At 46.1% G+C, this 13,170-nt stretch overlaps 1 protein-coding gene across 1 annotated transcript in view; it reads right to left on the bottom strand.

Annotated features, from left to right (window-relative positions):
- ABTB2 (ankyrin repeat and BTB domain containing 2) overlaps window positions 1–13,170 on the bottom strand; it is a 140,493-nt gene that overhangs the window by 19,043 nt on the left and 108,280 nt on the right. The window contains exons 4-5 of the mRNA XM_074148857.1: window positions 6,898–7,050; window positions 1,944–2,109 (exon numbers count right to left, since the gene is read on the bottom strand). Of these exons, the coding sequence (XP_074004958.1) occupies window positions 1,944–2,109; window positions 6,898–7,050 (319 nt within the window). The remainder of the gene's footprint in view (window positions 1–1,943; window positions 2,110–6,897; window positions 7,051–13,170) is intronic.

Raw genomic sequence — 13,170 nt, 5'->3', positions numbered from 1 at the left:
CTGGCATTCCCTGCGCGCTCCTCAGTGTGTATATTCCAGTTCTGGCAGAGTCACTGCTGGAGTCTGGATGTAACTTTGCCTGTGACGGGGAGCGTGGCAGAGGACACTTGCTCAGCTGCAGAGACAAGTTGCTCCAGAATCCCTAAAGCGGAGAATTCCAGAGCAGCAACAGCTCCAGAGGGAGCCTGTCTCGCCCTCCTCTGCCAAAACACCGCTGGGAGATGTGGGAGCAGCTTTCTGCAAAGCCAACAGAGCCGCCAGCACGCCGTGGTCCCCCTGTTCACAGCGGGACTGGCCGGAGGGTGACATCGACAGGATGACAATGAGACCATAAATAAGTGACAGCAGAAACTCCTCAAACTTTCCAACGAGTTGCCTACAGAACGCAAGGTCTTTACACATAAAAAAAGCCAAGCAGCTCCCAGTTTGCTGGCTGCCTAAGAGAGCTAAAAACCATCCCACAGTGACAAATGACAGTCTTGGCACCAGCCTCTTTGGTGTTAGGACAGTAAAGTTCACGATGCAAAATAATCTGCTTTGAGAGAACAAAAAGCCTCAGGGCTACATAAACAAGAGCTGCAAAAAACTTATGAAAAAAAATAAATACAGGAAGTAAGCGGCAGACCTTCGCTATATAAACCTGCCACCTTTGTCACTTTAATAAAGGCAGTATCAAGGGGACTTATGACGTGATACCTCACCTCTGTGACCACAAAGCTCCTTGTATTGGGTATGTAAATAAGGCAGCCACATAGAATCACAGAATGGTTAGAGTTGGAAGGGACCTTAAAGATCATCAAGTTCCAACCCCCTGCCATGGGCAGGGACACCTCCCACCAGACCAGGTTGCTCAAAGCCCCATCCAGCCTGGCCTTGAACCCTTCCAGGGATGGGGCATCCACAGCTTCCCTGGGCAACCTGTTCCAGTGCTTCACTATACCCAGATATAAGTTTGTGCAGGAGCAGTTTCTGCTCCTTATTTGTGTACACACTCACACTTCCTTTAAAATCGTGGGACGGTGGAAAGAACCACGTTTCAGGCTTTGGCTTGAAATGCTACTGCAGTAAAATGCTGCCTACGAGAAAACCTCTCTACTGGAACGTGAATCCTTCCTCCTGATAAATATCCTATTGTTTCCCAGACACGACAGCTCACTCTCATTGCTGTGACAGCTATAATGAGTGTTTATTTGGAGGAGTTTTGTTGGTGGCTTTTTTTTTTTTTTTAATTAAAAGCTAATTCAGTGCATGGAATGATGCCCCAGAGAAGAGAGTGCTGTTACTTGATAGGACTGACAGCACAAGCAGAAGCAGCTGAAGACTCCCCAGACTAACGAATCCCTACGGCTCAGCGTAGCTGAGCAGGGAACAGGTAAAAATGAAAAAATACAGAGCATGATGGACTTTCAACAATGCTAATATCAGGTTTTGATGCCACTGGGGCTCTCGGGGCTGTTTCTTATAAGCCAGACTGTGCTGAGAACATGTAACTCACTTCACGCCTGGAAGCCACCAGACAGCAACACCTTTTGGTCGCTCCTCACTGACCCAGTCTGCATTTGGGCTGTTGAACCAGAAGAGAGTGTCGCTGGCAAAAACCCACCTTGTTTTGACATTGTCTTAGCATTAAGCCAACATCGGGCTTTCCCTTCACAGCCAGGATTAACCTCTTTTCCATCAGTGCCTGAGAGCGGCCATCCAAGGAACAGACCTACATTCCAGCTGATAAAGAAACAATTCACTCCAGGCTTTGACCTAGAGGTGTATTCTTTTGATTTTTTTAAGGGCTACATTTTCAGACTAAAACACAAGTTAAAATTAGAAAAGCCTCGGAGAGGCAACCAGCACTTAACGACCTCGTCTATCGATTTGCCACACGGAAAGGAAGATGCAGTTTGTTCATGCAAAGAGATTTTGTGTGTGTGGTTACACGGCAGTGTTACCTGATCATCCATGGTGTTAACCCCGTCAGGGCCCAGTGCATCGATTGCTTGGTTGATCAGATCTGTCCTTCCACAGTTGAGCATTCGGAAACCCAGATCCTGCTGGAATTTTTCAGTAGCAGCCTTAGCATCCAGTCTCCGGAAGGAACTGAAGCAGCATTCAGGTCTGTGAAGAACAAAATAATTTCTGGATTATTTTTTTTTTTCTGTTTATTTTTTTAGCCCTGTCTCCTTAGAAATCAGGCTCGTTAATTTTCATGATTTTCCCTATCGTATACCTTCCCCACTGCTTAATCATGCCTGAGAAATCTGGCTGACCTCACTCGTACTGGAGATAGAAGTTCTAGTTCTTAGAGAAAGCCAGTAAGTTCATGGAAACACTGCAAAAAAAATGTAAAAAAAAAGGTTTCCAAGTAAAGAAACCTCATCAGTGCCCTTCTCTGAGGGAAAGGAAGGAAGAAATCCTTATTCCTGCTCAGGAGTGGTAGTTTCCACCTGGCCCCTCATTCCCTGGGTAGCCCTGGATCAGGGACCGCTTCTGCTACATCCTACCCAGCAGAAAGGGAAGGGGATGTCGGGATAACCGGATTACGGCAGCAGCCAGGTCTCCTTAGTTCTGCCTCTCACAAAAAAAACCCCACCAAAAGCCAGTAACTTTAAATAATGAGCTGTATATATTTTGGATATCATATTTATATTTTCCTGCCTGTTATAGGGTAGTCCATCAAACATATAGAAAAACATATTGCACAGAGGAGAAAGAGATGGAGAGAAAGTGTATCTAGTAAAATACCAGTGTGGTTCTAGGTTGAAACAATTATGCTGTCTGTCTACCAGAATAGCTATTATTTAAAAATAAAAGGCATTTCTGAAAGAAGATAATGATCCTTATTTATTCTTTTCTGGGAAAAAAAAAAATAATCAGAAGTAATAAATAATATGACATCAAAATCAAATTTAGGTAGTGGAACATTCTTAACTCTTTTCCAACGCCTCAATGAAAGGAAGTGTCTTAACATATCTGTGAGGCTCTGTGAAACCCTTATCCTGTAGATGACTATCAAACGACCTTTATCTCATTTGGAAGGAGCCCAGGGATTACTGAAAATCCTCTGGTTATCTGCTCTGAGACTTCTGAATTCCAGACCTGAAAGCATATCTCCTTCACTGAAGAAACACCGCCAAACTGGAGGAGTTTCCTATCAGAGCTGGGCACCGATACGGTCAGCCCTTTGATGTTATTTCGGGGTGAACTCCTCCTCTGCTGCTTGTCTGGTTTCCAGCACAGGCTCTTGTGCAAACCCTCAGCGAGCGAGATACCAGCCTGCCAAGTTCCTTTGAAAAATGAGATTATTTCAACAAGCTTAACCTCTTCTGGAAACTTTGCACGGCCTGTCGGATACATACGCTACTCATCGCTTCACACAGAAGATTCCAGATGAACCTTATTCACGTTTTAATTCAGCTGGTCATTTTTTAATGCTTCTGAACTTGCATGGATGGTCGGTGACAAATGGTGAGCAGACGCTATGACCGATGTGCTGAGTCAACAAAGATTACCCCCCCCCCCCGACCTGGTGACCGGTCACGTTGTACCGGGGAAACCAGCATCTCGCCGCAGCTGCTTTCAGAAAGGAACTATGACCGGGGAACAGTCAGCTGGGAAGCAAAACGACGGTCTTGGAGTCCCGAGCTCTTTGGAGATACATCTGCAAATGACGTGTGTCTCCCAGGCAGCTGAGTACAAATATTTGATCAGAAGACAAGATCTCTGAAGCACCCTGATACGAGATGAGGACAGCCACGGCACAGAGAGGACAGTGAGGTAACAGGCTTAATGCCACACATAGACATAAATCCTAGAGCTAGGCTAGTCAATTAATCATCATCTTCTACTGTGGTAATTATTACAGTATCATGATGCTGTCCAACAGGGCAACGGAGATGCTGGGAGGGCTGGAGCCCCTCTGCTGGGAGGACAGGCTGAGAGAGTTGGGGGGTTCAGCCTGGAGAAGAGAAGGGTCCACGGAGATCTTCGAGCCCCTTCCAGTCCCTCAAGGGGCTCCAGGAAAGCTGGGGAGGGACTCTTGATGAGGGAGGGGAGCCATAGGAGGAGGGGGAACAGTTTTAAACTAAAAGAGGGGAGATTGAGATGAGAGATTAGGAAGAACTTCTTTGCTGTGAGGGTGGTGAGACCCTGGCCCAGGTTGCCCAGAGAAGCTGTGGCTGCCCCATCCCTGGAGGGGTTCAAGGCCAGGCAGGATGGGGCTTGGAGCAACCTGGTCTGGTGGGAGGTGTCCCTGCCCAGGGCAGGGGATGGAACTAGATGATCTTTAAGGTTCCTTCCAACCCAAACCATTCTATGATTCTATGATTCTGCAATCCAGCACTTCCCCACTTATATTACCATTTAACCAGTAACAGGTGAGTACTGAAGATGTTTATAAATTGTCTGGCAAATAAAAACTGTGAGCATCCTGTTAGAAGGTTTCACCCCTGAAGACACACACAGTTGTTGTGGAAGACTGGACTGCCCAAGCAGTCGGTGTCAGAGAACGGATATTAGAGGTCTGAATTTCAGGTTGTACTAATTATACGTTCTTCTTCTGCACAACTTCTCTTTCAGGGATTTCCACACACCCTACCTGATGCATCACCGCTGCAGGGAACTATCATTATGTGACTTTTAGCCTGTGCACCATGAGGAAAAGCCAGTTGCAATTTGCCTACAGTCACAGAGACAGCCAGGGGGGAACCTGGCTTCAGTTCCAAGATCTCCTTTTCCCCTCAACGTGCTGTAATGGCCAGATACAAACGACAGCTTTAAAGGATGATATAATGGGCGCTGAAAACAAGGCACTGCTCTCTCCTCGGGTATTTTTTCTGTTAGTTTATATCTTTCATGCAGCAAAAAGGCAACCAATGCTCTTTGTGACACGACACATCACAGAACATCCTTAGACCTCTGAAAATAAAACAGACAGTTCAGAACAAAGACCTGATAAAGCTTAACTTTGATTTTTGCCCTCTACTACAAAGATGATGCGCGTTACTTTAAAGCAGAGGCTGATTCACCTGCAGGGAATGCACGCTGCATATGTCCCTATGGAGGAACAGTCTGTGAAGTAAAAAGTGTGAAAGGATCTCAGTTTTCTTACAAAATTAACCATTTTTTATGTACTAACAACAAACTGGATAGAAACCTTGAAGATACTCCTTCCTTGGGCCAGTCCTGCTAACCCTTAACAACCCAGCAGGTGAATTATCTTATGCCTGAGTATCCCACATAGTGTGCCTCAGGCCCTTTATACCCACTTCACATATTTATTTATTGCCTACATTATTTTGGGCTTCCTGGGTTTCTATCCTTCACTTCACAGCTGTGTCATCACTGCTTCAGACTGAAATTACTGAGATGAACCCCATTTTCACCAAGGCTGTCTCTAAGGGTTTCCTTTTAGCTCCCAGCAGCAGCAAAGTCAAACACCTGAATCCCTGCCCTCTTTTTGGTTAGTTTTTTAACCAAGATATACTATCTATCAAGTAAGGGACAACCTGTGCTTTGTATGTTAATGTGCATAAAAAAAAATCAGTGGAGAGATGGAGCGGGATGCCTTTGAAGTAGAAGGTTCGGATTCAGTTTTGAAATCAAAAGTCTTTCTAAAGGAGAGAGTGAAAGAAAACCCATGAAGCTGACTGGAAGTAGCTGTGATTAGGTCAGTCTTCTGCGGTACTGTTCATCAAAGAATTTCAGGTTTTTGCAAGCATTAGGCACCTAGGTAAAATTAATTTAGCTTGTATTAAGTTGCCTACTCTAGCACCTCCCATCCACACGTAAGCCAGAGTAGCTCCTGCTTTAATTGACCCAGAGCACACGTGGACTGGCAAAGAAAAGGGAGAAGAAAAGCCTTCCAGGAATAAATGTCCAACTCCTGCTTTGTGGCCGCCAAGTCCAAGCCCAGCTGCTCCCTCCCAGTCTGAAGCCAAGGAGTTTAAATACCTGCTGAGCATCACCTGGTTAACCCCCCTTTGTAAAGAGCCGGTACCCGGCTCCCGGAACCGAGAGCTGAGAATGAGACCAGGATCCAGCTGCAGGCAGCAAAACATTCACTCATCTAATTGCAGCACCGTACTCGCCAACTAATTAAGCTCCGCGTTAGGTTTTGTGGGTAATGAGCACTACCCTTCAATTCACAAGCGGGGAGACAGAGACGTAGCAAAAAAGCAAGAGCCTTTTTGGCTGCCAGAAGGAAAAGGTAAAAAGCAACAAAACCAGATGCAAAACGCCTGATTAAAAGCCTTTCGTTGCTTTTCTTGTTCATGAAAAATGATTCTAAGAGTAAAGGTATATTTTTATCTTTTCAGGTGATCATTTCATCACTTCAGAGCATGATAAAAGTATTATTTATTGTTATTAATGTGTCCCGCCCACTCATTTAACCCAAAGGTAGATGGGGAACAAAATTCCCTCAAGAAACAAGAATTTACCTTGTACTAAAGTTCAAGATATAACACTGATACCAAACCCAGTGCTAATGACAGCAACTTAAAGGACTACAAACCTGAATAGAATCCCTATGATGTGCTAATGAACCACGCTAATTATAAATCCCCATTCAATACATATGTGAGGGGAAGACTTTAAAAGGTACCAATACTTTTCATCAAGGTATCTCAAAAAGCAAGGAATAATCTTGTAATTAAGGCTGAGGCATAAAAACCTCCAAATACTTGTATTTCAATCCTTCTCTGTCTCGTTCCTCCTACAGAATTTTTGGCAAGACGAAGATTTTTCTACCCCAGCTGCAGTGTTTGGCCAAACACTTCTTTATCTCTTGAAATACTACAAGGTTACACACGTGTCACCCGTAAAGTATCTTGAGATCTGGCTTTCGTGAAATATAGTAAGAAGTTACGATTATTTTTAGCTGCTTATAAAGCTCAGTCCACGTACTTTAGCTGCCGGGGCTCGCAGTCCAGTCCGGGTAAGAGCAGTCTGGCCGTCTGCCTGATATCGTCACTGTCCACAGTCAAACTGCGCCGGTGCTCAGCGTAGGTGATGGCCACTCGCATCCACTCCATCAGCGGCGGCAGAAGCATGAAGGGTCTGTGCAAACAAGGAAAAAAATCCATCATAGTTAAGGTTGGCCTGTTGTCTTGTATGGCGAAAGCACACTCTGTCGCTTCCTGGGGGTGGCACGGATAACGCCTCCCCCCCCCCAGAGGTAAACTCTGTCCCTGGGCTCAGCAAGGCTGGCAGGTCACAGCGGGTGGAAGGAACTGGAACTGCTCGGCCTTGGTTATCTGAACTGATTCTCACCCAAAACGGGGTCATGCCGGGACATGCTGCTTCTGTGCAACACATTCCGCCCTGTGGGAAATAGGATCAGATTGAATATAAGAGACCTACTTCTGCCATGTAGGTGTGAGCTGGCAACGTACGCTGGTAGCCCAGAAAGCCCCCCCGCATCCCGGGCTGCATCCCCAGCAGCGTGGCCAGCAGGGCTGGGGGGCGGAATTCTGCCCCTCTGCCTCACTCTCAGGAGATCCCCCCCCAGTGCTGCCTCCAGCTTTGGGGCCACCAACATCAGAAGGACATGGACCTGTTGGAGCGGGGCCAGAGGAGGCCACAAAGATGCTGGGAGGGCTGGAGCCCCTCTGCTGGGAGGACAGGCTGAGAGAGTTGGGGGTGTTCAGCCTGGAGAAGAGAAGGGTCCACGGAGACCTTCGAGCCCTTTCCAGTCCCTCAAGGGGCTCCAGGAAAGCTGGGGAGGGACTCTTGATGAGGGAGGGGAGCCATAGGAGGAGGGGGAAGGGTTTTAAACTGAAAGAGGGGAGATTGAGATGAGATCTGGGGAAGAAATTCTTTGCTGTGAGGGTGGTGAGAGCCTGGCCCAGGTTGCCCAGAGAAGCTGTGGCTGCCCCATCCCTGGAGGGGTTCAAGGCCAGGCTGGAGGGGGCTTGGAGCAACCTGGTCTGGTGGGAGGTGTCCCTGCCCAGAGCAGGGGTGGAACTGGATGATCTTTAAGGTCCCTTCCAACCCAAACCTTTCTATGATTCTATGACTCTACTGTTATTAGCTCTAGGTCAGGTCCCCCAGCTCCAGTAGCCAGTGGTCTGGATCAGAAGGGCTCTTCATCTCAGGGGTGCAGTTTATATCGTCATTGTGTCTGTTGTTCTAAATAATCCATATGTACAGGCTGCTCCACCACTCACTTAGTAACACTGAAAATATTCTTGATTGTTTGAAACTTCAGTTAAACCAGGCTAATTCTGTACTACCTCCACCGGTATTTACATTACATTATCACTCTCCGGTGGCTTTTCACATCCTCCATTTCTCACATGCAGAGCTCAGGCCTCTGTTCTTGCACAACTGACCCTTTAAATCACAGCAGAACCGATGCAGCTGGGTTTTAGCGTGAACCGGTTCGCTAGGGAGGAAGGGGTAGAATCAAAACCGTAACAACTAACGTGGAGACGTCTCCGGGTAAGAATAAATGTACACCGTTACTTAAATTGTAAGCAATTTGGGGAAAAGCAATCCATCTGTTCCTAATTTGTACAGAACATCCCACACAGTGAGGTTTTACTCGATATGAAGGCAATAAAGGAATATAGATACGGTAATAATAATAGCAACAACAGCCAATCTGGACTATTCTATAAACAGCCCCCCCCTTACTCCTGCAATAAAAATGAACACACTACTGAGATTACACGTTAATATATGGGTACCACGATACTCTCATACACCACGCATCTCATCCATCCTCGCAATATACAGCCAGACTGATCGATTATTTGCTTGATTTTTTTTCCCCGAGGATGCCTGCCACCCTGGTGGAAGGCTCAGGAACGCCAGCTGTAATTGAAAATATCTTTTCCATTTCCGGTAACAAATTTAATAACACTGGGGAAAAAAAGCCCTTTTCATTTAAGCATTCCAAAGAAAATAACTGAGGGGAGAAGGTACCAAGTCCTTTACAAAGTTCAGAGAAAAAAAAAGATACATACCAGAAAACACAAAATGATTCTGGCATTTATGAAAGGAGCTGAACCCACAAAAGGCATTTTCAAAGCGGTGCACGTCTATGTGTGTGAGCACAGTCAGAGCAAGCAGCACCAATCTCGTTAGAAACCATTAATCAATAATGGGATTGGCCAGCAGAACTCCCTTTGTATGACTTTGAACATCCTTCAGGGTGGAATAACTCCACTCTGTAAAATACGTGCCATCTGCTTCCATTTTTCCAGTTGCAAGGTGCGCTCTAAAACGCTGCCGTTATCTCTTTACAAACAAGTGCACTCTGTTTCCCTCTGCTCCTTCTCTTCTCCTGCGGCATCCCCAAAACCAGAGGTCCTTTTAAGCATCTGATCGATCCTGGGTTGCCAATACAAGGCTGTTTTTAACCAAACATCTACCTACTGCTTTTACCAGTAGTACTTCTAAGTCAAACAATAAAAATATCAGGGCTGCTTCATTCATCACTTTGAAAATCACCCAGTAGCTCATTAGCTGAAAGACTTTTTCTTGAAGTCCAGCTTGAATCCCCCAACCCGTTCAGGCTTTCTAACTTGTCCCAGAGCCATGGGATGGGATGAATCCCTCCAGCACAGCCAATTTGGAGTTGACATAAGGTAAAAAGGACATGGAGCTGTTGGAGTGAGGCCAGAGGAGGCCACAGAGATGCTGGGAGGGCTGGAGCCCCTCTGCTGTGAGGACAGGCTGAGAGAGTTGGGGGGGTTCAGCCCGGAGAAGAGAAGGCTCCGGGGAGACCTTCGAGCCCCTTCCAGTCCCTAAAGGGGCTCCAGGAAAGCTGGGGAGGGACTCTGGATGAGGGAGGGGAGCCATAGGAGGAGGGGGAAGGGTTTTAAACTAAAAGAGGGGAGATTGAGCTGAGATCTGGGGAAGAAATTCTTTGCTATGAGGGTGGTGAGAGCCTGGCCCAGGTTGCCCAGAGAAGCTGTGGCTGCCCCATCCCTGGAGGGGTTCAAGGCCAGGCTGGATGGGGCTTTAAGCAACCTGGTCTGGTGGGAGGTGTCCCTGCCCAGGGCAGTGGGGTGGGACTGGATGATCTTTAAGGTTCCTTCCAACCCAAATCACCCCATGATTCTGTGATTCATTCTATGCCTGACTCCCCCAAGGGAAGGACAGCAATCTGAAACAGGCGTTTGGGAGATGCCCCTCCGCAGTCTGTTCCAGAGAACTTCAACCATTATCTGTCCTACAAAAGAAGCATTTACACCTCTTAAATTCAAGTACTTAAGGGAGGAGCCTAAATTCATTATTTAGACTTTATAATTACTCAGCAGAACCTGTAGTATAGGATTCAAAGCTCCTGAGAGGTGGTGAGGACAGAAGGGTAAGCTTAAAGCACCAGAATTAAATATGCAAAGTTAGATGGAGTGAACATTTCCAGAGCAATTGGAAAACTCATCTTACAAGTGATTATATCTATCACCTTTTACGGTAGATAAGCTATTCAGGCCACATCACAGCTTCCTTGACGCTGTCAGGGTGGCAGCACTGGTTGATCCAGCACAGTCCTGATCATCCTGTCAGGTAATGAGCCAAACCTTGGTGACGGTTACACGCGGCACCGGGCAGCGAGAGCCTGTGGTCACCAACAGAAACCACCACTGAATCTGCACCAGAAATAACAGGTAGGGTGAAGAAATTCCCATTCTGTTAAAAATTCACATGTGCTAGGGTTATAAACGGCTCGCGGGAACAAACAGACCTTGAACGTGGAAAACCTGGTTTGGGAGGCATGGGAAGCAAAAAGAACATCTTTTGCTTATTTATTTTTTTTAATCTCAACAGATTTTTTCCAAAGGCTTTAAAACCCACAGCTCAACAGACTGCCCGGTTACCCTGTGCCCAAAGGAGAGCAGGCTTTGGATTGCAAGAAGAAATGTCAGGAAGGATGTTTTCCTCCTAATTTGTCCCAACCCCATCACTCGCATCGCTGTGCAAGTTGGATAAATCATATTTCTATCAGCAATGATGATAATGACTTCAATTTCTATTTTGCTGCAGAAGCTTTATTTCTCTTGAAAATGTCTAGCTTGAGGATGGGCTTTCTATTTTCTTCCCTGACACACGCAATCCTCTCTTTAACCCAATTCCACCCGGCCGTGCTCACGGGAACAGCCCTGTGTTACTTTGCTCACGGACACGACATCAGATATGCAGTATTATGGCATGATCCAAGGAAAAAAGAAAGATATTCAGTTCAACTGAATGAAATGCCAACGTTGGGTTGCGTCGCACTAAGAAAATAAATGCAATTATTTGTTTTCTAGAGAATAAATGCAATTATCATCCCTCTGGCCCTTAACCTGGGTGTTTATCTGCCTCCAGGGGAACACTGATCATTTCACAGTCTGAAAAACACTGGAGGAGGGGAAGGAGAGAAACCTTCATGGAAAATTAACTGGGAGATGCTGCAAGCTAAAGAATTGATTTCTGTCTCTGCACTTCTGTCTGTGCCATTTCTGTACTGTGCATTTTTCTCTGGACTTTCCAACATTCAGAAGCACTTGGCAGCTCATTAAATTCTGCACATGAAGTGACCCAGCCCTGGGAAACTATCACACTCACCGCAGTAGTTCACCGGGGACACGCACTCTCTGGTGTCCATGAAGAAGGATGCCACCAGTGCTTTGTTCAGTTCCTTGCCATGAAGTTGTCTTTGAGTGTAAAGCGGGGAAGTACAAAGCAGTGGAAAGTAACACGGACACTGCTCGTCTACTGTACACCTTGTAAAGAATCTCAGTAACGTCTGTTGTCATCATGTGCCGTCAATATTTTGTCCATAGGCTCTTGGAATTTTTCTCCATTTAGAATAACAGAGCTGCTCCGTTCCCAAGGGGATCAGGCTGGAGCTGGGCGAGATGTGCTCTGAGAAAGAAGGGACTCTATTGTGGACTTTTCCCCCTTCATTTTAACTAAACCACGTTGGTTTTTTTCAGACATAACCAAGAAGGATGGTGGCAACAGCACTTGGCAGAGAACCGGCAGCAAGTTGTAATTTTTTCCTGGAAAATGTTCTACACTCATTTGATTAGAAGGGCCCAGGATGTGACCAGCACGTGGAGATCACGTGTGGATCTTGAGGATGTGCTGTGGGATCACAGACTTTCAGTGTTAACTTGTGCATCACAAAGAAACTAGTCCCCAAAGTGGGCTCTTCCGAGCATTTTTAAGAACCCTGGGGCCAAGACATTTTTGGCAGAGGGAAATTAATTGTATGCAAAAAGGAAAGAGCTCCAGAGGAGTCAGAAAATTATGTCATGCCTCTTCTGCGTTGAATGCTTGGACAATGCACTTGGAGCTTGACTTCCAGAGGTGAGGAAGACCTGCTATCTCCCATGAAAACAGCAGGTCTTTCCAGGAGAAACAGCCATTCTATCAAATTCTTCCCTCCCGGCGACAAGATTTCCTGGAGAAAGGAGGAGCAAGGGAAGGAGGAGATATTTTCCCTGCAGCCACCTCTCTTCTCCTGTGCTATTTTTGGTCACCTCCCTTTTTGCTACAGCAAAATAAAGAGGGAGCCAACAGTGACAGCAACATCAAGAAAGAAAAACCTTGTTCTTCTAAACAAGAACCTCCTTCTTCTAAAGGAGGAAAGAAAATACTGTCCTAATGGCAGCAGCTGAGAATGGCAAAATTTGTGTCCCTCTTGGCAGCCTGAGCTGGTCCCGAAACACACACCAAGGGACAGTCTCTCCCACGTTTTTCTCAATGGTTTGACTGAACAAGCTTTCTCTTCCCTTCATCTGCCAACACTTCAAACACATGTGAACTTTAGCATCGCAAAACACCTGTAAATATCAGAATGCTTATGGTCAGAGCAGGGTAGGCCACGATAACTCCCCCATATTTGATTTACTGAAAGGATACAGAGGCTGCATGCAGAGAAGAAGCCCAAATCTTTAGACGTCGTTGTGTGTTAAAGGCTTTTCAGTGCAGTTTGGGTTTAATGCTGGAACCCAACTCTATGGTTCAGCCCCATTTTACCCTAAAATGACACAGCTCAAAGTTGCTAACACAAAGCCAGTTAAGAACAGCTAGAAAAAGCCATAGCTCAGTCTCAGCTGTTCTCTTTGGGTTTTTCTTTAAAGGAATAAGCTTAAAAGTCACATTGTGCATGTGCACGCAGAGAAGGGAGGAACATGAGTAGAAGAGATAGCAAGAGTGGCCACCAGACCGCCAAGGAAG

Source organism: Numenius arquata, chromosome 6, assembly GCF_964106895.1.
Source record: "Numenius arquata chromosome 6, bNumArq3.hap1.1, whole genome shotgun sequence".
In the NCBI taxonomy this organism is placed as follows: domain Eukaryota; kingdom Metazoa; phylum Chordata; class Aves; order Charadriiformes; family Scolopacidae; genus Numenius; species Numenius arquata.
This window is presented reverse-complemented; position numbering and strand designations above follow the sequence as displayed.